Raw genomic sequence first — 26,166 nt, forward strand, 5'->3', positions numbered from 1 at the left:
TGAGATTTGAATCCAGAGAGTCTAGCTGCAGAACCCACACTCTGGACCACTATGCATACTGTTAAAAGCTAGCTTTTGCCAGAGAATCAAAAGAAAAATATGGGGTACAAGATTAAAAAAATCACTACTAACCACACCCTTTAACTCAAGAAAACAAGGTCACTGACAATGACAGCAGGAAAACTGACTATATTTGGTATTTATGGTTTCTGTTATCTCTAGATCAATGCACAAATACTCTTATAATAAAGTGAATGTGCAATATGAATAGAAGTAGGAAACTACAAGATTATAGGTATTACTGAAATTTTTAGGTTTACGGGTGAAGTAAGTAAATGGAATGCAAACTGTTGAAAGTAGACCCTGAAGAGAAAGAAGAAAAAGAAGTGATGCTAGATGTTAAGAAGATATCTTTCCATATAAAAATCCACAAATCTGTGAAAGGAAAAAGGAGAGAATTATGAGTTAAAAATAGATACACAGAAGTGAAGTCACTGTAGGTATAAATGACTAGCTCCTAACCATATGGTAGATCTACTTAAGACTGCCTTGATAGAGATGATGAAACTAGTAAGCACAACAAAGTACTTATGAAAAATATCAATTGTCTATATTGAGTATAATGTATGCTCCATGAGAACAAGGTTCTTTACTTTGTTTACTACCACATCCACAGAGTCTGACACATGGCAAGTGCTCAACACTGGTTGAATGAACTAGTCTATATATCAGCTGGAAGTCTCATTCTGCTAAAAGCAAAGACTCATTCCTGACTACTCTCAAAGTGGAGTTGAGTGAAGGATGGAAACTGGCCTTAATTTTGAGAATCCCATTTCCTTCAAGTTTGCCAGACTGTTCTCAGAATTAAGAATCTTGCCAGGTAGAGATGTGGAGAAAGCAATTCCAAGACAGAAAGTTTAAAGGCAGAAATTCAATGGCATGTTGTGAGAAATAGGGGAAATACTGACTTCAGTATGTCTAGATCAGTGTGCATGTGTACTGAACAATGTCAAGAATAACAGGATTTGAGGTTCCAAAGGAAGGCTGGGGTGTAGTCTGAAAAGGGGCAAAAACATCCAAAATGTTCAGACTATATCCCATTTAAGGTTTCAAAGCCAAGAAAGAGCTCTGTTAGTTTTGTGTTGTAGAGCGGATTCTGGCCACAGTATGGAAGATGACTAAAAGCGGATTGGCCCTGCAGTGGTGTGCTGGGGCTGGCTCACATTGGCTCCAGAGGGCCAACTGTTAAATTTTCAAGAATTGTGTGAGCCAGCTGACCTCACAATAGTTATCTTTTTTTTTTTTTTTTGGCCTTTTCTATGGCCGCACCCGCAGCATATGGAGGTTCCCAGGCTAGGGGTCGAATCGGAGTGCAGCCAATGGCCTACACCACAGTCACAGCAACTCAGGATCCAAGCCACGTCTGCAGCCTATAGCACAGCTCACAGCAATGCTGGATCCTTAACCCACTGAGCAAGGCCAGGGATCAAACCTGCAACCTCATGGTTCCAAGTTGGATTCGTTAACCACTGCGCCACGATGGGAACTCCACAATACAGTTATCTTAAAACTGATCATGGTGAGGGCATTTACACTAAGAAAATTGACATATAATACAAAATCAGGGCTTTTTCGATTTCCCAGAAAGCTCATTTACCAGAACATCCACAGAATAGAGCCACAGAGGCTAGTAAGATGGTACGTTAACAGCCCAAGTGACACGATGAAAACCAGACCAAAAACGGTAGCACTAATAATGTCAAGGAAGAGAAAAATTCAATAAATATTGACACTGTAACATATAAAACTTAGAGACAAGCTGAAAATAGGTGATTTGATAGACCTAGAGTTAAAAGAGAATTCTTAAGTTTCTTGATTAACTGACAGAGGGAATTCAGCTTCTCATGAAGTAGCCAACCAGGAATCTTTGTTTAAAGATGAACATGAATGCACTCCTGCCTTCAAGGAATTCACTACCTACATAGGGAACAAGCATACATCTAACCTACCACACTTAATTAACAATAACAGAGACTGCCAGAGGAAAAGGTTAGGGGAGAGGGAATTAAAAAAAAAAAAAGAATTTGGAGTTTCCATCATGGTGCAGCAGAAACTAATCTAACCAGGAACAATGAGGTTGTAGATTTGATCCCTGGCCTTGCTCAATGGGTTAAGGATCCGGTGTTGCCGTGAGCTGCGGAGTAGGCTACAGACACAGCTCAGATCCTGTGTTGCTGTGGTGTAGGCTGGCAGCTGAAGCTCTGACTGGACCCCTAGCCTGGGAACCTCCACATACTGCGGGTGCAGCCCTAAAAAGAAAAGAACAAAAAATTCATTTTACTTTAATGTACAGAACCTAGGCTATGTTCACACGTAGATTTTATATGTAGAATCAGCAGTGCTTGTTCAGGCTCAAAATAGAAATAGCCAACAGAATTAGTTTTATAGTTCAGAAGAGAGGTAAGAACCATACCATTAATCTGTGTATTAATTTTCAAACCATGAAAAAAAGACCAGATGCCTTAGGAAGGAATTTTACAATTAAAAAAGGAAAATAGGCATGATAGCGTTCACAATCAGGAAAACACCACAATGGCGGGGGGGGGGGGGGTTACATAAAAGAAATGAGACCAACGAAAGAACAAAGTGTTCACTCTAACCTCTTTTATTCAACATAGTACTGGATGTCCTAGCCTCAGCAATCAGACAAGAGAAAGAAATAACAGGTACTCAAACTGGAAGAGAAAAGGTAAAATTATCACTATATGCAGATGACATGATACTATACATAGAAAACCCTAAGGACTCCACATGAAAACTACTCAAACTGATCAATGAATTCAGAAAAGTAGCAGGATACAAGATTAACATTCAGAAATTGGTTGCATTTCTGTATAATAACAATGAAATATTAGAAAAGGAGTATTAAAAAAAAAAAACCTTTTAAAACTGCATCAAATAAATAAATACCTAGGAATAAGCCTGACCAAGGAAGTCAATAAAGGTAATTAAAGAGAATTCAAATAAATGGAAAAATATAACATTCTCCTGGATTGTAAGAGTTAATATTGTTAAAATGGCCATACTACCCAAAGCAAACTACAGATTTAATGCGATCTGTATCAAATTACCCATGACTTCACAAAACTAGACCAAATAATCCAAAAATTTATATGGAAGCATAAAAGACCTAGAATTACCAAAGCAATACTGAGTGAGGGAAAAAAAAAATAAAGGAGGCATAACTCTCCCAGACTTCAGACAATATTACAAAGCTACAGTAATTAAGAGAGTGTGGTACTGGTACAAAAGAGACATATGGATCAATGGAACAGAATAGAGAGCCCAGAAATAAAGCCAGATACCTACAGTCAATTGGTCTTTGACAATGGAAGCAAGAATATAACAGGGGAAAAAGTCTCTTCAGTAAGTGGTGTTGGTAAAACTGTATAGCTGCATGTAAAGTGATGAAACTAGAACACACCCTCACATCATGCACAAAAATAAACTCAAAATGACCTAAAGACGTAAACATAAGACAAGATACCATCAAACTCCCAGAAGAAAACACATGCAAAACATTCTCTGACATCAATCATACTAATGTTTTCTTAGGTCAGTCTCCCAAGGCCACAGAAATAAAAACAAAATAAACCAATTTGACCTAATCAAACTTACAATTTTTGCACAGCAAAGGAAACCACGAAAAAAAATAAAAATAAAAAGAAGAAAAACAAATAAAGACAACCTACATGATGAGAGAAAATAGCTGCAAACAATGCAACCAACAGAGCTTTATCTCCAAAATATACAAACAACTTATACAACTCAACAACACGAAAACAAACAAACCAATTGAAATATGGGCAGAAGACCTAAATAGACATTTCTCCAAAGACATACAGATGGCCAACAAGCACATGAAAAAAATGTACAACATCACTAATTATTGCAAATCAAAATCAAAACTACAATGAGGTACCACCTCACACCAGCCGGAATGGCCATCATTAGTAAGTCTACAAATAACAAATGCTAGAGAGGGTGTGGAGAAAAGGGAAGCCTCCTACACTGTTGGTGGGAATGTAAAGTGGTACAACCATGTGGAAAACAGTATGGAGGTACCTCAGAAAACTAAATGCAGAGCTATCATATGATCCAGCAATCCCACTGCCGGGCATATATCTGGAGAAAACTATAATTTAAAAAGATATATGCACAGGCATGTTCACGGCATTACCATTCACAATAGCCAAAACATGGGAACAACCTAAATGCCCATCGACAGATGAATGGATTAAGAAGATGTGGTATATATACACAATGGAATACCACCCAGTCATAAAAAAGAACAATGTCATTTGCAGCAACATGGATGGAACTAGAGACTCTCATATTAAGTGAAGTAAGTCAGAAAGAGAAAGACAAATACCCTATGACAACACTTATATTTGGAATCTAATATATGGCACAAAGGAACCTATCTACAGAAAAGAAACAAACTCATGGACATGGAGAACAGACTTGTGGTTGCCAAGGGGCAGGAGGGAGGGAGTGGGATGGACTGGGAGTTTGGGGTTAGTAGATGCAAACAATTGCATTTGGACGGATAAACAATGAGCTTCTGCTGTATAGCCCAAGGAACTATATCTGATCACTTGTGATGAAACATGATGGAGGATAATGTGAAAAAAAGAGTATATATATATATATATATATATATATATATATGTATAACTGGGTTACTTTGCTATACAGCAAAAACTGACAGAGCATTGTAAATCAACTATAATAAAAAATTTCAAAACAAAAAAGATCTAGTACTTATACAACGGACTACTACTCAGCCATAAAAGGATGAAATAATGCCATTTGAAGCAACATGGATGCAACCAGAGATTCTCATAAGTCAGTAAAAAAGAGAAAGACAAATAGCATATGATATCACTTATATGTAGAATCTAAAATATGGCACATATGAACCTATCCACAAGGTAGACTCACAGACATAGAGAACAAATTTGTGGTTGCCAAGAGGGAGGGGGTTGGGGGGTTGGATGGTCTAGGAGTTTGGAGTTAGTGGATGTAAATTTAGAATGGATAAGCATTGAGGTCCTACTGTATAGCATAAGGAACTACATTCAGTCTCTTGGAATAGACCATAATGGAAGATAATTTAAGAAAAGGAATGTGTGTTTGTGTATATTTTGCTGTACTGCAGAAATTGTCACAACACTGTAAATCAACTATACTATAATCTAAAAAATTAGGACTTCCGGTAGCGACTCAGAGGGTTAAGAACCCAACATAATATCTGTGAGGATGTGGGTTCCATCCCTGGCCTTACTCAGTGAGTTAAGCATCCAGCACTGCTGCCAGCTGAGGCATAGGTCGCAGATACGGCTCAGATCCAACAATGCCCTCGCTATGGCATAGGCTGGAAGCTGCAGGTTCGATTTGACTCCTAACCTGGAAACTTCCTTATGCCACAGGTGTGCCCCCCCCCCAAAAAAGAAACAAAACAGAAACTAAGTGTTCAGAAAGAAAGAGAGCAGAGAAGGCAAAAAACAAAAAACAAACAAACAAAAAAACAAAGGACAGTTTAAAGATATTAATGGTCAGTAGTGTCAAAGATCTTACAAAGATCAAATACAACAAAGGCTGAATACTAAGGACAGACTTTTTTCCTTAAACAGAAAAGTTATATAATGCTTCTCATACAGTTCCCTCATTCCTATAGGAGGCACATCAGAAACACCTCAAAAAATTTCCAACTATGCATCTCCTCACTAACTCTATTAATCCTATCCTGTATCACTGGCAGATTCCTGACATAGTGAGTCACTGTTACTGATGGAAATGTTTAATTCTTTAGGAACGTTTTGAGGGAGAAGACTAGAGTAGGCTTAGTTTCTAGGTTTAATGGCAAGATATGAAGGATGCCCAATATCTGGTAGAGTCTTTTTTTTTTTTTTTTACACGGAACTTGAAAATCATTTGTTAAGCTTCAAGGGAGAGGTTTGAAAAGAGTTAAAAAAAAAAAATCAAAGAATTACTGTGGAAGATGGGAAAGAGAAATAAATATGAAAATACAATAAGCAGAACTGAGGATTATTTACCTTCCAAAGCCATCTAGAAAGCCTTTCCTGACATTCACTTAACCACTCCCAGTTATCATCTTCTTTGTATTGTTTGACTGTGTATATACAATTCTACTGCTACTTACAACACTATATTACAGCGCTTATCTTTATAGCTCTATAAGACTATTTTCCCTACCAAAATGGTGAGCTAGAGGGTGGGAATTGCACATATTATCAGGAGCGCAGAACTTGATTAAACTAAGTTTAAATTAATATACAAAGATGGATTAGCAATAGAGCCTAACCTAAAGAATCTAACGCAATCTAGTTCAGAAAACATCATTTGTTAATTCTGACAAAAGTATATAAATTATGAGGAGGCAAGTCATTTAAGATCAATAATAATGTATACAACAGAGGAAACAAAAATTTTTGAACTTTATTCGTTCATTATTTTGGTCTACAAATGTGTGCATATGCTTCTTACTGAGATGTTCAATTTAAAACCAAATCACATATTCTGCACCTAATGTGTGCAAGGTACTGTTGTTAAATCTGTAGGGTATAAAACGAGTTTTACAACGCAGTAGAAAAGATTAAGTACAGAAGCGATTTAAATACAAAGTAAACCGTGATGGAGATTAGAGAAGAAAATTTAAAACAGATGAGAAGGATCTTAAAAACTTAAAACTTTATTCTGAAGGAAAACAGACTTGAACCATGTTAACTTCAGTAATGCAATTTTATGTGCTTCTCAAACGAACTATGTCTAACTTATTTCTAACAACTTCTGTCCAAAACTGCTTGCTACATTCAAAACATTGCGAGTAATCCCAGCCTGATTAATGCTCCGAACCCTCCCCCACGTGTGGCTGTGGATAAACGCCCAGTAAAAAAACAAAGCCGAGCTTGAAGTTGGGCCACCTGTGTAGTCCAAGAATTCATTAACAGAGAGGATGTTTCCAACTTTACTTAAAAATGAGGGCCGTTTTCATTACGCGCTTATCATCTGTTCCATGTCTTACTGTTCAGGGAATAGGACACTTCAATCTTCGGTCAAGAATTGCGGTAGCAATGGGCCGCTGGGTATGGGAACTCCGAACATCAGCGAAGCCCCAAGCGCGTGGAGGGGAGACTTGAAATGAGGAGCTTCCATAAGTCCAGTATCCCTCAGGGCACCCGGAAGCCAAGGGGACAGCAAGTCCCTGGATAAAGAGGTTGGCAAGGCCAGCACCCAGACGCCAGGGGGCCGGGCGGAGGGGAGTGGTCAAGTAGAGACAGGAAAACTTTCTGCAAAGCGACGGCTCGAGTTCACCACCCGGGCCCAGAGGCGGAAGAGGACAGCTCCCCAGACTCCCTGCCCGGCCAGACCCAACTTCTTACCGTCCTGCAGAAGCTCCCTGACTGCCGCAGCAGCCGTTGCAGAGCCCAGAGCCTTAAAGCCAGCCACAGCTACGCCGCCGTCACCTTCCATGTTGGCAGGTGCGGAGTTGATGGCGTCAACGGCGGCCCGCCCCGCCCAGGTGATGACGCAGAATCTCGGCGCCACCCGCTCCGCCCGGCCCGCGGCTCCCCGGCGGCGTGGAGAATCAGCTGTGCGGTGCCCGCTGGGCGGATCCTGGCTGGGAGTAGGGGACCCCAGAGCAGGTGAGTTCCGAGAGCCCGGCGCACGTGAGAAACCGAGGTCCGGGGCCACCACTTTTCTCCGTCTGCTGCCGCGCTCCTGGGGCTGGCGGAGTTCCCTAGGCGGAAGAGAACTGAGCGCCGGAATGTAGCCGCAACACTTATCGCCAAAGCAAGTATTTAACCTAAGAGTAGGGGCGTATTGATGGAGGCAAGAGAAGAGAGCGGGGGTTTCTGGGAGTTTCGCTGCACAGCTGGTGGGAGTTAATAGCTACCCAGTTTTATCCTTAATGCGCCTTGATTGGCATTCTTGGGTAAAGGCAGGCGGGAAAAGCTTGGGGAGGAAAGTTGCCAGGGGGGAATAGTGGGGAGAATTAGGAGAGGCGAAAGTCATTGAAGTAGGAAGACTGAACCAGGAACAGACAAGTGGGACTCAACCTCTACCAACCCTTCCATCAGACGGTGACCTTACGCTTTATCTACCGCTTAGTTTCAGCCACGTGTTATGAGCGACGCCAGACTTCTCCTTGTTACAAATTGATGGATAGCTGTAAAATCATGTTAGTTCCCATTATATCTTCTCCACTGTTACATCTGCATTGTTGACCTCTCTTTGTCCCGCGATAAATGCTAATATGTTACCAGGTCAACCACACATATGCAAGGAGGTTAAACATTACTTCGTGAAAAGAAACATTAACTTTCCCTTTGTATATAGTAAGTATGTACACAGGGAATCAGCTTTTCCCAGCTCTAGAGCTAGAGGTTCTCTTGATTCTAACAGAATTTAGAGAATGTGTGGTAATAATACTTCTGCCAAAAGCTGTACGAAGTACTGCATAAGCCTAAACGCTTTAAGTACTCATAACTCAAGTAAGCAAATAGTTGTGCACTGCTTTAAGCTTTCTCTTGACTTTGTTTCAGAGGTTTTTCCCTAAATAATTTGTTTGATCTCAAGCATGTTGTGAATAAGATTGATTGTTCTGAATAGAGGTTATTCAAATTGCCAAGGGCAGTGTGCTCAGACTCACATAAGTTTCATATTCTGTATACACAAAATTTGGCTTTAATAATATTTGAATATTAACAATGACTTAAGTTTTATCTTCGAAGTATGGGTTGTTTTTCCTTCCCTGGCTTTTACATTGAAAGTTTTTAGAAAAGTTGCATAATATTCATTCGATGAAGTGTTTCGAGTCCCAACTATATATACCAGCATGAATTTACAAACATTAGACTCAATTCCTATCTTATCCCAAAGGAGCTAATGGTAGGTAGAAACCCGTTTAAACAAATAATAATACCAGGTGCTTTGGAAGATGTGGATTGATTTATTCTCAAGTTTGGCTGCACATAAAAATCACCTGGAGAGCTTTAACAACCAATGATGCCTAATCGCAAAGATTCGCATGGAATTGGGCTGGGGTATGGTTTGGGCATCCCGCTTCTTGAAAGCTTCCCAGGTCCATCCTGCTGATTTATTCATTCAGCAAAAATGTATTAAAGGAGTTCTTCCTAGTGCCATATACAGGGACTAAGGGAATGAAGAAGAATGAAATTATTCTTGCTAAAGTCACTAATGACCTAGTTGCCACTGGACACTTTTTAGTGCTTACCTTACTTTTCCGTGATGTGTAAGATGCTTATTACCCTGGGCGTTCCCTGATTCTCTTCTAGTAAGCACTAGGCCCTTTCACCTCTGCAGCCCAGGTTCAAGCCTGGTCTGAGAACTGAGAATCCCCATCAAGCCACTGCTGGGACAAAAAAAAGAAAAGAAGGTGCTAATTCCCTCCCTCCTTTGTAATACCATCCCCTCTATTGGCGCTTTTGAATATCACACTTCAGGTTTATTCCTCCCAGCTCTAGAACTCATCTGTCTCTTTTGAATTCTTTTTTCTCTCTTTTACTTAAATGTTGGTGCTTCTAAAGGTTCTATGAGGTATGGCATCCATAAGTTGTTTGTCCATATTTTTAGTTGCCACATATTTTCTAAAGTTTAAAGACTCAATGTATATCTCTAGTTTTTTTCTTGAGCACTATATCTATATAACCAGTTATGCGGCATCACCACCCGGAAATCCCTTGAGAATCTCAAGTTCAGTGTGCTTAGGTGTGAACCCATGTTTCACAAAGCCTCTTCCTCCTTCTGGTTCTGTTTTATTGATTGAAATTGCCATCCACCGAGTTTCTAAAGCCAGAAGTGTACACATCATACTCCACTTCTCTCATACTACATAAATGCTGTGTCATCAAGTGATTTCCACCTCTAAATGTCTTGCTAATTTATTTTTATTTTTAAATAGCTCATAAATGTCTTCCCTTTTCTCTATCCTCACTTCCAGAGGCCCATTACACATGGCCTGGCCTACTGCAGTGGTCTTCTGACTGATAGTTTACCAACAGTCCCACCCCCTCCAGTGAAATCTTTCTAAAACAGAAATTTGATCATGTTATTTCCCTGCTAAAATTTTTCTTTTTTTAATTTATATATGATTTTTATTTTTTTCCATTATAGTTGGTTTACAGCGTTCTGTCATTTTGCTGCTGTATAGCATGGTGACCCAGTTACACATATGTGTATACATTCTTTTTTCTCACATTTTCATGCTTCATCATAAGTGACTAGACATAGTCCCCAGTGCTACACAGCCGGATCTCATTGCTAATCCATTCTAAAGTCAATAGTCTGCATCTATTAACCCCAAGCTCCCAATCCATCCCACTCCCTCTTCTTCCCCCTTGGCAACCACAAACCTATTCTCCAAGTCCATGCTTTTCTTTTCTGTGGAAAGGTTCATTTGTGCCATATATTGTCCCTGCTAAAAATTTTCAATTACAACTAATATACAAGGAGAGAAAAAACAATCTACACAAAAATACATGCCCATGGAAGTATGTCATATGCACAGGTTAACATGTTGAGTGCATATGTAAAAATCACCCACAGAGGTAAAAACATTGCTGAGAACCAAGGCCCTGCAGTACAAAATCTACCAAAACTTAACCTGGTATCTAAGACCCATAACTAATAAGGCCCTCTCATGCCCTCTCTAGGTACAACTCAAGCAGTGCTGAACTATTATTAATGGTTTACTGAAAACATCAAGCCTTTTCAGGCCTGCATGGCTTTGTATGCATTGTTCTCTGTAACTGAACACTTCCCCATCTCCCACGTAGTGTCAGCCCAAGCTGTCCCTCCTGTATTGTTGACGTCCCACACTTATATAGACAGTTAATTCTTCAGTGTTTAAATTGTGTTTGATGATGTGTATTAGAGTTGTGTAAGTCTAACTCTTAATACACCGGAAATGTATTTTCATCTGTATTCCCAGCATGTAGTAGGAACTTAATCTTTGTTGAATAAGATCAACTGGGATTCAGAAAAAATTGTCAAAAGTCATCAGGATGGAGGATTATGAGTACACTGAGTATGAGGGGAATCAACATGTGCTTAAGGTTTAATTAAAGGTGCAACTTAGTTGACACACCTGTAGGAGATGGTGAGTGGAGAGCAAGCCACAGGTTTCTGACTTGAGAGCATGGGGATGGATGGTGATGGCATAACCAGGATATGGCTGAAGAGAGAAGAAGCAGGTTTAATTCATGAAAAGGCAACTACTTTCTTTTTCCTTTATACTTTACCAATGTAGGTGGCTTACATCTTTCTAATCATGAATTTTTATTAAAGAAACAAGCTAGTAACTGTCTAAATTCTTATTACAGTAAGAAGATAAACAGTGATAAACTGATTATAAGTTTATCTTATTCCAGCTGTACATCCTGTCTAAGGAAATTGAAATTGATGGTAGATAATTTAGGTTCCATCAGTACTTTCAGGATTAGCCAAATAAAAAATCGCATGTTGAGCAATTAGACTTTTCTGAAGTTGCCCCATAAGTGTTTCTCAGTTACTAAGGATGAAATTGGAATATGGAAAGCAGTCAACACTATTGAATGATAGGATCTTAAGTACAGCAACTCTAAAACACTTAGGAATTACCTAATTTAATCACTTGAACCTCTTTGGGTGTACTATGCTATTAAGTGATTACAATTGAAATTTTCAAGAAATAATACCACATTTAAATTTTTAAAGTTTTAAAAATAATAACATTGGAATTCCTGTCGTGGCTCAGCGGTCAACAAATCTGACTAACATCCATGTGGACACAGGTTTGATCCCTGGCCTTACTCTGGGTTAAGGATCCTGCATTGCTGTGGCTGTGGTGTAGGCTAGCAGCTGATTCGACCCCTAGCCTGGAATCCTTCATATGCCATGAATGCAGCCCTAAAAAACAAATAATAACATTAAACACATCAGTATATCTTCCCCCCACCCACCCCCCGGCTACACTTGAGGCATCCAGAGCCAGGGGTTGGACCAGCGCCACAGCTGTAACCAGAGCCACAGCAGTGACAACAACAGATCCTTATCTTCTGAGCCACAAGGGAACTCCCAAACATACCTGTGTTTTTTCTAAACACTAACTACTTAAAGTCCTGTTAATGCCATTTAACTTTCCTGGATAAAACAAGGTACTTCAAAATGCCAGACATACGTAGTATTATATATGAAATGATTCAATTAAAATTTTTTGATTTCTCAATGCCAAAATAATATGGAAAAACTAAAAAGTAATGTGGAAAATCTTAGTATGCATTCTAGGAAAAGTTATTTTGATTTACTACATCACCACATCCTGAGCATTTATTAATTTGAGCAGAAAATGTTATTATAGTGAGTTAAGTATAGATTGAAAACTGTTAGTATTTGATTTGAACAAACATAATTTGTACAGAGTAATCGTCATAATTTCACAGGGTGCTGAAAATTATATGTGGCTTATTAATAAATCAGAGTTCTGTAGTATCATATTTGATACTGTGAAAAGAATCTGATAAGATTCCTAAGCCCACAAGCCTAATGAAAAATATAAGTTCTTGGCAATTGAAATTGTAAGAATGATGAGATTCATCAAGTGATAGTAACTTTTCTTTATGCAAACTGATTATCTTTTTCAGATTTGAAACAAATCTGTGTTCATGAAGAGTGCCTACACAACATGTCAAGAAAAAAAGATCCAATCGAATTGTTTCATTCTGGGCAGCTGGTAAAAGTCTGTGCTCCAATGGTTAGATATTCAAAGTAAGTACTGTTAAATGGCTAATGAATTAAGATGTGATTTCCATCTTCTGCTCTGACTTTGTAAGACCACCCACCACATGAGATCTTCAAATGCCCAGCTTTGGGATCATAATCCAGGCTCGAGTTCTGGTGCTACCACCTGCCTGGTATGTGTATGACCTAAATAGAATCAGACAGTATTTGTCTTTTTGAGACTGACTTAATTCACTGAGTCTCAAGTGAATTCAGTGAGCCTCAAGGTTCACCTGTGTTGTGCCATGTATCAGGATTAACTTCCTTTTAAGGCTGAATAATATTCATTGTATGTATATTCTACATTTTGTTTATCTATTCATCCGCATTTTATGTTCCTTCTAGCAACACAAGAATTTCAGTTTCTCAACATTCTCATCAACATGTTATCTGCTGAGGGTTTTGTTGTTGTTGTTCATTTTGGTTGTATTTGTTTGTTTTTTGGCTTCGGAATGCATAAGTTCCCAGGCCAGGGCTCTAACCCTTGCCATGGCAGTAACCCTCACCACAGCAGTGACAATGCTGGATCCTAAATCACTAAGCCACAAGGAAACTCCTGTGAGTTTTTATATGTATTTTTCTAGTGATGTTGAGCATCATTTAATGTGCTCATTGGCCATTTGTATATCCTCTTTGGAGAAACGTCTGTTCAAGCCCTTTGTGTGATTTTGAATCAGTTTGCCTTTTTTTTTTTTAAGTTGTTTTGGTTTTGTTTACTCTTGAGTTTTGAGTTCTCTGTATATTCTAGATACTACTGTTTTGTCAGATATGTGGTTTGCATATATTTTCTCTCAACATGTAGTTTGTTTTTTCAGCCTCTTAAGGGCTTCTGGAGAAAAGAACTTTTTTTTAATGATGAAGTCCATTTTATCAGTTTTTCCTTTTGAAAATTGTGCCTTTATTGTCGAGTATAAAAATATTTCTGTAGCTCTGGATACTGAAGATTTTCTCCCATGTTTTTTCTCAAAGTTTTCTAATTTGTGTTTTATGTTTATGATTTTGAATTAATTTTCATTTAAGTATGAGAATTAGGCTGGGGGGGTTTGTTTTTTTTTTTGTTTGGTTGGTTGGTTGGGTTTTTGTTTGTGTTTTTGTTTTTGTTTTTGTTTTTGTTTTGCTTTTTAGGGCTGCACCTGCAGCATGTGGAAGTTCCCAGGCTAAGGGTCAAATTGGAGCTGTAGCTGCTGCGAGTCTACACCACAGTCACGGCAATGTGGAATCTGAGCCGGTCTGTGATCTACACCGTAGCTCATGACAATGCTGGTTCCTTAGCCCACTGAGAAAGGCCAGGGACCAAACCCACATTCTCATGGATAGTAGTCGGGTTCTTTACGTGCTGAGCCATAATGGGAACTCCCTGAGGTTCATTTGTTTGGTCTATGGATGTCTAATTTCTCCATCGCAATTGTTGAAAATGTTATGTTTCCACCATTGACTTACTTTTGCATCTTTATCAAAACTTAGTTGGGCATGTTTCTGTGGTTCTTTTTCTGCTTTCTCTGTCTAATCCATTGATCTGTGTCTTTCTCTCTGCCAGTACCACACAGTCTTAATTACATAGCTATAAGTCTTGAAATTAGACCAAATCCCACTTTGTCTTTTTCTAGTTCCTTTGCCTTTCCAAGTAAATTTTAGGGTGATCTTTTCTGTATCCACAAACAAATATTGTTGGAATTTCCATAAGAATTAATTAAATATGTATACCAATTTGGGGAATCATTTTCTGTGTTGAGTATCCTCATGAGCACAGTATGTCACTCCATTTATTTAGATCTTCTTTGATTTATTCCATCAGTGTTGTATAGTTTTCAGCCTACAAATTCTGTACGTATTTTGTAAGGCTTACACTCTGTTATTATTGTACTTTTAATTTCGGTGTCCATGAATTCATTGCTGGTATGTAGAAGTAAAATCGCTTTATGCGTGTTATCTTACATCCTGTGAACCTGCTAAATTAACTTATTGGTTCTAGGAGGTTCTTCTTATAAATTCCTTGGGATCATCTAAGAAGACAATCATGTCATCTGCAAATAGAGATAGTTTTACCTCTTCCTTTCCATCATATGCCATTTATTCTTCACACCTTATTTCACTGACCAGAAGTTCCTGTGTTGAATAAGAGCGATGAGAGCAGATGTCTTTCCCTTGTTCTTGATCTAGGTGGAAGGTATTCTGTCTTTGACCTTTAAGTATAATGTTGACAGTGGAATTTTTTGTAGATGCTTCTCAATAAGTTGAGAAGTTTCCATGTTTTTCTGAGTTTGTTGTTGTTGCTTTTTTTTTATCATGAATGAATGAACACTGTTTTGTCAAGTGCTTTTTCTGCATCAGTTGGTGCAATCATGTGATTTTTTTTTTTCTTCTTTAGCCTTTAATAGGGTGGATTAAAGTGATTGATTCTGAATATTGAAGCTTCTGCTTTAACTAGCTTTTTCTGACACCACCACAGCAGGAGAAGGTTGAGAAAGCACGACCTCATTACTTTCAGGTGGAGGCAGGAGTCTAGCTTTTCCACATGGTCTCCTTTGACATCCTGGGGGCATGAGGCTTCTCATTACTGCTGAGGAGGGGTGAGAGTTCCAGCTCCCCATGCAGGGGGAGGCTTGGTAACTGCTGGGCGATGATGAAAGTCTGGCTCTTCGCTAGGCATTCTCTGACACTACTCCCTGCGGGAGTGGGGTGGGAGGAGACAGGAGGGCACAGGAAACCTCGCTACTGCCTGCTAAGTGTCGAATTCCAGGCTCCCCACATCATGTCCACTGATACCCTCTGTGTTACTGGCCAGCAGGGATTGAAGTCCCAGCTCCCTACTTGGTCTTCTCTAACACCACGTAGAAAGGTAGAAGTCTGGGCTCCCCACTCGACCTTTGCTTGTGGATGTGGGAGCCGTGTTTTTTTCTCTGGTGTTAGGCTGGAGTAGAGCCATTGTAATCTCAAAGCTTTTTGCCCCTTTCCTGGTCCTTTGGTTAGAGAGAGTAGGCTCTTGCTGGGGCTGTTTTTGTCTCCAGGATATCTGAGGCAAAAGAAAACCCTGAGAACTCACCATTGTTATTCCTTAGGTCCTGCCCGAGGTCACTAGCCTGTCTGCTCTCTTCTCTCCACGTTTCAGGCCTTATGTTTATTTTACATATAATACCCAGAATTTTTAGTTATACAAAGACGGAAGAATGGGGAAAAGTACATCCACTGCATCTTCCCATAGGCAGAGCTTTCCCTAAATATTTAATAATTAACTAAATTAAACTCTGAAGTATGCAGGATTATGATGTTTTCTAAATGCCTAATTAAAGTTTTATGTGCTCACAGGTTGGCTTTTAGAACACTCGTAAGAAAGTACAGTTGCGATCTGTGCTATACACCAATGATAGTTGCTGCTGATTTTGTCCGATCCGTAAAAGCCAGAGACAGTGAATTTACCACAAACCAAGGTATGTGAAAGCCAGAGTTTGCTGCCTTTGTAAAACTTAAAAAAAACCCTTCAACACTGTTTTGTCTAATAAGAGACAACACAATTTAGAGATTTTACTTTAAGATCTTTTGATTTTTTGTATGTTTTAATAAGTTTTTAAAAATATATTTTTATTCAGTGCCTGATAATATATCAAAGTGTAAGTCAGCCTTCATTAAGGTCTCCAACCTCTCACCTGGACTCTGAGATAAGATTCCTGTCTCACAGCCTCTGGTCTTACCCTATTCCAAACTATCCTCCAGACAGCCCCAAGTGACCTTTCTAAAATGTACATTTGAGCACTTTTTTTTCCTGTTCAAGATCTTCCTCGGATCACTCATTGTTAAACGAGGGGTTCTCAAAGTGTGATTTCCCCAATCACCATCATTATCTGAAAACTTGTAAGATAAGGAAATTTCTGGACTCCAGTACAGGCCTACTGAATCAGAAACTCTGTGTTGAGCAATCTGTGTTTTAAAAAGCCCTCCAGGTGATTGTGAACCAGCAACCTAAAGAGTAAAATTCCTGCCCCTATGGATAATATGTGAATTTCTTTATGATCTAGCCTCTGAATACATGCTTTACAACTTTACCTTCCACTAGTTTCTCTCCATGGCCCACTGACTTTATAAGTTATTGTTGAGTCCCTGAACATGCCCTAATCTCTCACACTGCTCTGCCTAGAATGTCCTTAGTCATGCCTGTGCCCCAGATACCTATCTCTCTGGGAAAGGACAGTTCATGCTTCTTAACGCTCTCAAGTTGTGGCCAACAAACTGTCCTAGTCACTGTCCCTTCATGTCCTTTCTCCTAAGCATGTACTTTCTGTTGCAACTCTAATTTCTTCTTCTCAGACCTGTCTCTCCCACTAGACTCCTTGAGAGTTGGAACTATGTCTTGTTGATTTGTGTCCTCAGCTTCTAGCACTGAATTGAAAATGCGTTTGACCAAATATATTTAAATGGTTGTTAAATAAGAAAAAAGCAAACTTTGCTATTCTGTGATAATCCATTCCTATAAATCGGTGGACTGCCATAGAAATTCTGAATCAGGAGTTCCTATTGTGGTTTGGCGGTAATGAACCCGACTAGTACACATGAGGACACAGGTTTGATCTCTGGCCTCACTCAAGTGAGTTAGTCCAGCGTTGCCTTGAGCTTTGGTATTGGTCACAAATGCTGCTCAGATCTGGCATTGCTGTGGCTGTGGCTGTGGCTGTGATTAAACCCCGTAGCCTGGTAACTTCCATATGCTGCAGGTGTGCCCTAAAAAGACAAGGAAAAGAAAAATTTTGAATCATTGGAACTACAATGATACCCAGAAATCTAAGAAAATGTGTCCTTTAAAACCCAGAGAGGCTCTAATACATTTGGCTGTATTAAATTTTAAACTTTTATATGTAAGAAAAGAACACAGATATACTCAAAGACAAATGAAAAACTGGGGAAAATATAATATTTATGATAGAGAGCAGGGCTGATTTCTTTGTTTTAAAAAATTTTAATAATAAAAAAGGGACAACTAAAAGAAAAATGGCGCATAGAGAACTGTGCAAAGAATATGAAGAGGGAGGCCCCAATAGAAATATGTGGTGTTGGGTATATAGTGTAAAATAAGTTGTAAGGGAACCACAGCTGTCATCCACATTGGTGTGTATCTGTACTGGTAAACTTGAAAGAAAATTTCGTAGTATCTTCCAGAACGTTAGATGCCTGCCCAACAGTTATACTCCTTGGAATTTACTCTATGAATATACTCATAAAAGCATGTATATGAGAGTATCCTCATCACAGCATTGTTTGCAGTAGTCACAAGTGAAAAACTTTCTAGATTCTCACTGTACGGCCCACCCATTTGCAGTGGAATATGCCACTAAAAAGAGGAAGACAGGCTGAATACAGGTCCCAGATACATCCGGAGGAAAACACAGTAGGCATAGCAAAGTACATAAAATGTTCGCATTTGTTTAAGTTTTACAGGTATAATTGCTTCTCGGCCTTTTGGCTAAGATCAAGTGAAGTTTTACAGATATATGTAAAATCGTTCTAGAATTCATTAAGCTAATTTTCATCTTTCAGAAAGAGGTCTGTTTGGCAAATGTTAAGACTTTTCATCTCATCAAATTGTGTACATTAGAATTTATACCAGTGTAAATTGCATGTAGTTTAAAATATTTTAAATTATTTTAATGCTATCTTGTTTGAACAGATCTTCTTAGGCTAAAAATAGTTATTTTATACTGCACAAACATTAGAGTTTATCTCTGTGTGTGTGCGCATATGGTGTATATGCGTGTGTTTCTGTGAATTTTAATGTTGAGCTATTCATTTTATCAGGTGATTGCCCATTGATTGTTCAATTTGCTGCTAATGATGCAAGACTTCTATCTGATGCTGCTCGTATAGTCTGTCCTTATGCAAATGGAATAGACATTAACTGTGGTTGCCCTCAGAGGTAAAGCTCAAAGAAGTTGGAAGAATTTTCAAAAAGATTACAAAAAACCTATGTGAAAATGGTAAACTATCATTCTGGTTTTCCAAAACTTACAAAATAAGGAAAATAAAGAACTTGAGCTCTAAATAAAAAGAAAAAATAAGGAAGTATTATTTAGAAATCATGGCTAAAACAGTATGTAGACCCTTAACAAGTTTTTGTCTCATCTCATCACTATAATTTTTTTGTGGGGATCTGCCTTGAACCTCATCCATAAGTAGTTATGTGAGAGTCTAATGTTTAAAATGTATTTTTACTGCTATGTCAGACATATTTGCTCTAAACACTATAACTGTGATTTGGGGAATCACCACTTTCTTCTCTTACTTCAGTTGTAAGAACACCTTCTTATAACTGACCTTTTCTTTCTATACCATATTTATTTGGTTGAGTCTGAATAACTGGGTGTTGATAAGATGTACTTAATGTGATGATAATAGCCCTACCTTCCTGGCACTATACTAGATTATCTGTAAATAATTTAACAAGTGTTCAAAGAATAAAAGCAAGGTTTTATGTATAGCATAATCCAAAACAGATTAGACATACTTGTGTACTCATTAGGAGAATTCAGTAAGCTTTTTAGTGGTGTTGGAATGCTGTAAGTCAAAAATATCTTTCTACTCTTAAGATTAATAAAACTTCTTGTTATGTACAATAAACATCAAATTTGGAATTTAAAAAATCTGAAGTAATTGCAATTAATTACAAATACTTAAATCTGTTTTGGTTGAATGAACTTGAATTTTCCCACTTGCCAGTGCAAACTGTTTCCCTAAGTACTCCTTAATCTGGGAACATGTTTTGCTAATCTCAGTACACTTAGAAATGTTGGATCTATGAATTTTAAAAATCTGGTTCCTTTCCACATTGCTAGATAGAGAAATAGATAAATGCATTTACAGTGCTTTTAGAATTTGTTATCTTGTCTTCCAGCTATTTACAATGTATTTGTTGTTGTGTTTACTTTTTAAAGGTGGGCATTAGCAGAAGGTTATGGAGCTTGCTTAATAAACAAGCCAGAGCTTGTTAAAGATATGGTGAAACAAGTGAGGAATCAAGTGGAAAATCCCAGATTTTCAGTATCTATTAAAATAAGGTAAAGATAATTTAATCTATTGACAAGATAGTCCATTACTTAAGAATTAAAAGAATATTCCTTTTTTTTGGCAGGGGGAGGGTTATGGCAGATGGTAGTTCCCAGGCCAGAGATCGAACCTGTGCCACATTAATCGCTTGAGCCACTGCAATGACAATGTTGGATTTTAATCCACTGTGCCACAAGAGAACTCCAAGAATATTCCTTTTGTCTGGAGTTCCCATTGTGACTCAGTGGGTTAAGAACCCAACATAGTGTCCATGATGATGAAGGTTCATCAATCCCTGGCCTCACTTAATGGGTTAAGGATCTGGCATTGCTGCAAGCTGAAGCACAGGTCACAGATGCAGCTCAGGTCTGGTGTTGCTGTGGCTGTGGTGTAGGCCAGCAGCTGCAGCTCCAATTCGACCTCTAGCCTGAGAACTTCCACATGCCGCAGGTGCAGCCCTAAAAAGAAAAAAGTTTTAAAAAAAAGAATACCCTTTTTGTCTGGGGGTGTGGAGATATCTGGTATATGAAAATATTGAAACAAGACATTTAGCAAGTGAATAGATAACCATAATTTTTATTTATGATCCAAAATGCCTACCTCTGTATCTTTAACAAAAATTAAAATATTTTTAATTATTTTTATTAAAATTATTTTTTATTAAAAACTTTTCTTGGAGTTCCCGTCGTGGCGCAGTGGTTAACGAATCCGACTAGGAACCATGAGGTTGCAGGTTCGGTCCCTGCCCTTGCTCAGTGGGTTAACGATCCGGCATTGCGGTGAGCTGTGGTGTAGGTCGCAGACGCGGCTCGGATCCCACGTTGCTATGGCTCTGGCGTAGGCCGGTGGCTACAGCTCCGATTCAACCCCTAGCCTGGGAACCTCCATATGCCGCGGGAGCGGCCCAGGAAATAGCAACAACATCAACAACAACAAAAAGACAAAAAAAAAAAACTTTTCTTTATTAAAAACTCTTTCTCAAAAGAAACTTTTTCTGTGTACTATTTAATTAATTAATGCTAAGAAACAATCCTAATACCCAGAGTAGAAAATCAGAATATTTGCACTAAAATTTCACAATGAAAAGAAAATAAACTAGAAATTCATTTTTTGGTATTTCAAGATAAATTATTATAGTCCTCCCACTTAAGGATTGGGGGCGTGCACAGAAAATATTAAGATAGCAACTTTTTTTTTTTTTTTTTGCTATTTCTTGGGCCGCTCCCGTGGCATATGGAGGTTCCCAGGCTAGGGGTCCAATCGGAGCTGTAGCCACCGGCCTACGCCAGAGCCACAGCAACTCGGGATCCGAGCCGCGTCTGCAACCTACACCACAGCTCACGGCAACGCCGGATCGTTAACCCACTGAGCAAGGGCAGGGACCGAACCCGCAACCTCATGGTTCCTAGTCGGATTCGCTAACCACTGCGCCACGACGGGAACTCCAAGATAGCAACTTTGAATTCATCTGTGGCAATTCTTCAATGAATTTTTCAGTTATCAAGGCAAAAAGAGAGGAGCCCTAGGTAAAACTAATTTGTCATCCTATTATTGCCAGTAGTGAAAAAACTAAATTTGAGGTCTTGAACAGGAAATGATTCTTGAACCGTATTGATAGTAGCACGTGGTAACATATGCTATAGTAAGCTAACTAAATAACGTCTTAGATAAAACAGTTTTAGTTTATTGATTTTAGTGTTAAGATTTGTGTACTGTGAAAAACAGATATAATTTTGAAATTATAGGATCCACAGTGACCTTACAAGAACTGTAGATCTCTGTCGGAAGGCTGAAGCAACAGGAGTTTCCTGGATTACAGTCCATGGAAGAACTGTTGAAGAAAGACATCAGCCAGTTCACTATGAGGCCATTAAAATAATTAAAGAAAGTATGTCTATACCTGTAATTGCTAATGGAGACATCAGAAGCTTAAAAGAAGCAGAAAATGTGTGGCACATGACTGGGACAGATGGTAAGAAATAAGTACTTGAGTTTTTTGTCTTTTAATTAGCAAAAAAAATTAAAGAGTAGGGATGGGAAAGTCATGTTAATGTGATTTTCATTATTTTCCTTTCACATGGAGTCATGTTTTCCTGTTATACCTATTTAAACTAAGCAGTTTATTTAAATGATGTTAATTCTTCTAACAACAGATTGTTTTAATCGGGGTAGGTTAATTCAGTTTACTTTTCTGCCACCATCTCATCCAGTGAGGGACTAGTTAAGAATCTTCCACATAGCCTGTTAGTAAAATAAAACATAGAATAGAAATAAGAATTAAGGAATGCGAGTGGTCACAGAGCCAGAAAAACCCCAACTGTTCTGGAGCTTCATAATCTCCTTAAACTTTGTCTTACCAAGCCCTGTTTGCTAGAAAATCCAAATTTACCCTAAAAAAAAAAAATCCTAAAGACTAATTTTTTAAGGTATAAGTCTTCTAAAAAAAATAAAAATATACTGTGGAAAAATAGTTATAATTTTGAAATTATAGGATCCACAACAATCCTACAAGAACTGTAGATCTGGGAGTTCCATTTGTGGCTCAGTGGGTTAAGAATCCACCTAGTATTCATGAGGATGCAGGTTTGATCCCTGGTCTCACTCAGTGGGTTAAGGATCCAGTGTTGCTGCAAGCTGTAGTGTAGGTCGCCAGTGTGGCTCGGATCTGGCGTTGCTGTGGCTGTGGCATAGGCTGGCAGCTATGGCTCAGATTAAAGTAGCTTGGGAACTTCCATATGTTGTGAGTGTGGCCCTAAAAAGACCTAAAAAAATTTAAAAAGTGTAAAAAAAAAAAAAAAAAGGTCAGAGTTCCCATTGTGGCTCAGCAACAATGAACCTGACTAGTATCCATGAGGACACGGCTTCCATCCTTGGCCTGGCTCAGTGGGTTAAGGATCCGGCATTGCCGTGAGCTGTGGTGTAGGTGGCAAACACGGCTCAGATCTGGCATTGCTATGGCTGTGGCATAGGCCGGCAGCTGCAGCTCCGATGTGACTCCTGGCCCAGGAACTTTCATGTGCTCCAGGTATGCCCCCCTGAAAAAAGTTTGGTGTTCCTGCTACAGCACAGTGGGCTATGAATCCAACTGCAGTAGCGCAAGTCCCTTTGAAGGTGCAAATTTAATCCCCAACCCAGGGCAGAGGGTTAAAGGATCTGGCATTGCCACACCTGCAGCATAGGTTGCAGCTGTGGCTCAAATTCAGTCCCAGTCCTCGGAACTTCCATATGCTAGGAATACAGCCATAAAAAAAATAATAGTAAAAATAAGATAAGTCTATGAGTTCATTTAAACTTAATTGGTTTATAAAAAGTATCTAAATTGTTTATTAAGAATTAGACTAATATTAAGGCATTGTGAAATCTTGTATTAAGTTATTTTTAAATATTCAGTTTGTTTCATTGAGTTTGACCTTATAACCATGAGTTCTTAATGTGTGGACACATGTGATGTGCTTTAATTTGTAGGTGTGATGGCTGCAAGAGGACTATTAGCAAACCCGGCCATGTTTGCTGGATATGAGGAAACCCCACTGAAATGCATCTGGGACTGGGTTGACATTGCTCTTGAACTTGGAACTCCTTATATGTGTTTCCATCAGCATTTAATGTACATGATGGAAAAGATAACTTCAAGGCAAGAAAAGAAAGTATTTAATGCTCTGTCTAGCACATCTGCAGTCTTGGATTACCTTACAGACCATTATGGGATTGACCGGTCTTCCTAAATTAATATATTCTTCATTTTATACGTGCAGGGAAACCAACCAAGGTCACATTTTGGTTTTTACTTTGAATCATTGGCTCCCAAACATTAGTATAAAAACAGTGCCCTGAGAGGATTTTTTAAAAATCATTCCTAGATTGTGATTCAGTAGATCTCTAGGGTGGACCCAAAATTTAAAGAAGACCACAGGTGGTTCAAACATTGACAAACATTGCTTTGAATCCTATTATTGATTAGAAAATGTGAGAATTTTTCCCTAATCATGTTTTTAACATTTTTAAATAAAACTTTTTATTTTAATACTACAAAGATGACTCATACAGTATCTGTAAGTTAACATGAAGTATGTTTTAAATGAAAATAAGTGCCAAAAATTGAGAAAATAAACACCAACATCTCTATAAATGAAAAAGAACAAGAAATTCTGGATAATTGTATTCAGGGCTTATATTAAAAGTATACATTGGAAAACAAACTGCCGCTTCCTAATTCATGAATTCCACACTCAAGGTAATTGTCTTAAATTGTATGTAACAGGGATTAACTGGAGTTCCGGTTGTGGTGCAGTGGAAATGAATCTAAGAACCGTGAGGTTGCTGGTTTGATCCTGGCCTTGCTCAGTGGGTTAAGGATCTGGCATTGCCGTGAGCTGTGGTGTAGGTCGAAGACAAAGCTCAGATCTGACGTTGCTGTGGCGTAGGCCAGTAGCAACAGCTCTGATTAGACCCCTATCCTGGGAACCTCCATATGCCAAGGGTGCGGCCCTAAAAAAACAAACAAAAAAAGGCAGGGAGTTCCCGTTGTGGCTCAGTGGAAGCAAACCAGACAAGTCCGTGAGGACACAGGTTCAATCCCTGGCCTGACTCAGTGTGATAAGGATCCAGTGTTGCTGTGAGCTGCAATGTAGGTGCTGTAGGTCGAAGACGAGGCTCGGATCCCGAGTGGTTATGGCAGCTGTAGCTCTGATTCAACCCCTATCCTGGCAACTTCCATATACTGCAGGTGTGACCCTAAAAAATATAATAATAAAAGCAAATAAATAGTATGTAACAATTTGGTTAGATGTGCTGTTTCTATGTTTAAAAATAAGATTCCATGAAATTTTTTTTTTGTCTTTTTCTAGGGCCTGAAATTCTTTAAGTGACATTAAATTTGTCACATTTTGAGGCTTCTAGATCCTTAGAAGATTGAGAGCTATTTCCATCCCCACATCCTAAGTATAAAAAGTTTGGTAGCTAATCTGGATATGATTACACAGTCAGTCCCTGGTGCTAGACGATTTTGTATATGGGATTTGAGGATCCACAGACACTCCTATCTGTGAGAGACCTGGAACCAATCCCCCAAAGATACCAAGGGGCAACTGTATATTTGAAATATTATTTCCTGGAGAATGGCAACCAGGTTTTTATTTTTAATTTAAAAACCTAATTTTCATACCCTGTTTTTAGTAATGTTATTTTTAAGCCTTTCAGCAGTTGATGATTTTAACTTTAAAGTTCCATGGTTTGGGGATGTACTGGTAGAATTTTGTTGGTGGTGAATGTGCTACTGTAGGAGTTATCTTGGGTTAAAATAAAAGTTCCATAATTAATATACTCATCTATTATAACTAAAAACGGTTATAAAGAGACTATAATCTAAAACAGTTTAGTTCAAGAGATTGGGATATTAAATGAATCCATTTTAACATAAGCACTGTGTTGCCATTTTTTAGGCACATTCTTTGCTCTCATTTTTTTTTGTTTATTTTTAAATTACTCAATGAATTTTATTACATTTATAGTTGTACAGCGATAATCACAACCAAATTTTATAAAATTAGCGGGATTTTTTTAAGGATAACCGGCTTTTTCATTAAATGTAAACAGTGTATAAGCAAATAGGAAGCTGTAGTCAAAACTTGTCATTTTTTGTTTGCAAATACTTCAGTGTTGTGAGAACAACAGCGTAATTAAAGGGCACAGCTTTTCCAAGGAATAGGTGTAGAAAGGCAAGGAATCTAAACGAATTTTTTTAAGTTCCTCATGGTTAATTTTGTGTTGTAAATTTCGTTTCTATGTAATCAAGTATATTTGTGAGAAGAAAAAGCACTGACTTAAATGTGGTCTTTTTGTATTCAATAACCACCCCCCTTTATTTTCATCGTTTTTTTAACGTTCTCAAAACAATTGTCTCCAGCATAATACCTTTCATGTGCGTTAATAACAGGTTAATACTGGGGAGAACCGTTAATAACGAGTATATTCACGCAATTTGAAAGCCCGTAAAATAGTAATTGGAAGAATAAACCCATACCCACATTGTTTTCCTTTCCTGTCAGTCCCCAAACATCACCCTATAATGTATTTCCTCTTCCCAGCCCTTGAACAAGAGCAGAAAACGTTACACGAAGTGTTTTGACGCTACATTCTTAGAAGAAAATGCGGCCCAACTACCCAATCAAATTACTTTGCTGTTTTAACATGGCCTAACTCGGGACCATGAAACTACCTATGGCAAAATATGAACCAGGAAAGGGGAGCGTTTTAGACGCGTCCCCTGAACTA

General features: G+C 38.5%; 2 protein-coding genes and 1 pseudogene across 3 annotated transcripts in view; 2 read left to right on the forward strand and 1 right to left on the reverse strand.

Moving 5' to 3' along the window:
* The window catches only part of COG5 (component of oligomeric golgi complex 5), a 272,865-nt gene extending 265,282 nt beyond the window's left edge, over positions 1 to 7,583 (reverse strand). The window contains 1 exon segment of the mRNA XM_047754267.1: positions 7,467 to 7,583. Coding sequence (XP_047610223.1) covers positions 7,467 to 7,557 — 91 coding nt within the window. The 5' untranslated portion in view covers positions 7,558 to 7,583.
* On the forward strand, positions 7,556 to 24,204 carry DUS4L (dihydrouridine synthase 4 like). 2 transcript variants are annotated; one of them, XM_047754262.1, is made up of 7 exons: positions 7,556 to 7,730; positions 12,729 to 12,852; positions 16,171 to 16,292; positions 18,649 to 18,766; positions 19,782 to 19,904; positions 21,639 to 21,865; positions 23,359 to 24,204. In XM_047754262.1, the coding sequence occupies exons 1-7, from the start codon at positions 7,556 to 7,558 to the stop codon at positions 23,616 to 23,618; spliced, it is 1,149 nt and encodes a 382-aa protein (XP_047610218.1). In that variant the 3' UTR covers positions 23,619 to 24,204. The 2 variants fall into 2 exon arrangements, with proteins under 2 accessions (XP_047610218.1, XP_047610219.1); XM_047754263.1 differs by lacking the exon at positions 7,556 to 7,730 and adding an exon at positions 7,738 to 7,878.
* Positions 18,297 to 18,388, forward strand: LOC125112296 (uncharacterized; annotated as a pseudogene).
* Positions 24,205 to 26,166: the final 1,962 nt, after the last annotated feature.

This window comes from Phacochoerus africanus, chromosome 11 (genome assembly GCF_016906955.1).
Source record: "Phacochoerus africanus isolate WHEZ1 chromosome 11, ROS_Pafr_v1, whole genome shotgun sequence".
NCBI lineage: Eukaryota > Metazoa > Chordata > Mammalia > Artiodactyla > Suidae > Phacochoerus > Phacochoerus africanus.

What these genes read in the sequence shown, in the direction of transcription:
- DUS4L (XM_047754262.1), top strand. Translation starts at nt 7,556, where the DNA reads ATGTTGGCAGGTGCGGAGTTGATGGCGTCAACGGCGGCCCGCCCCGCC. An exon ending in CCAATGGTTAGATATTCAAA is followed by an intron (nt 12,853 to 16,170) that starts GTAAGTACTGTT and finishes ATGTGCTCACAG; the next exon opens with GTTGGCTTTTAGAACACTCG. An exon ending in GCACATGACTGGGACAGATG is followed by an intron (nt 21,866 to 23,358) that starts GTAAGAAATAAG and finishes TTTAATTTGTAG; the next exon opens with GTGTGATGGCTGCAAGAGGA.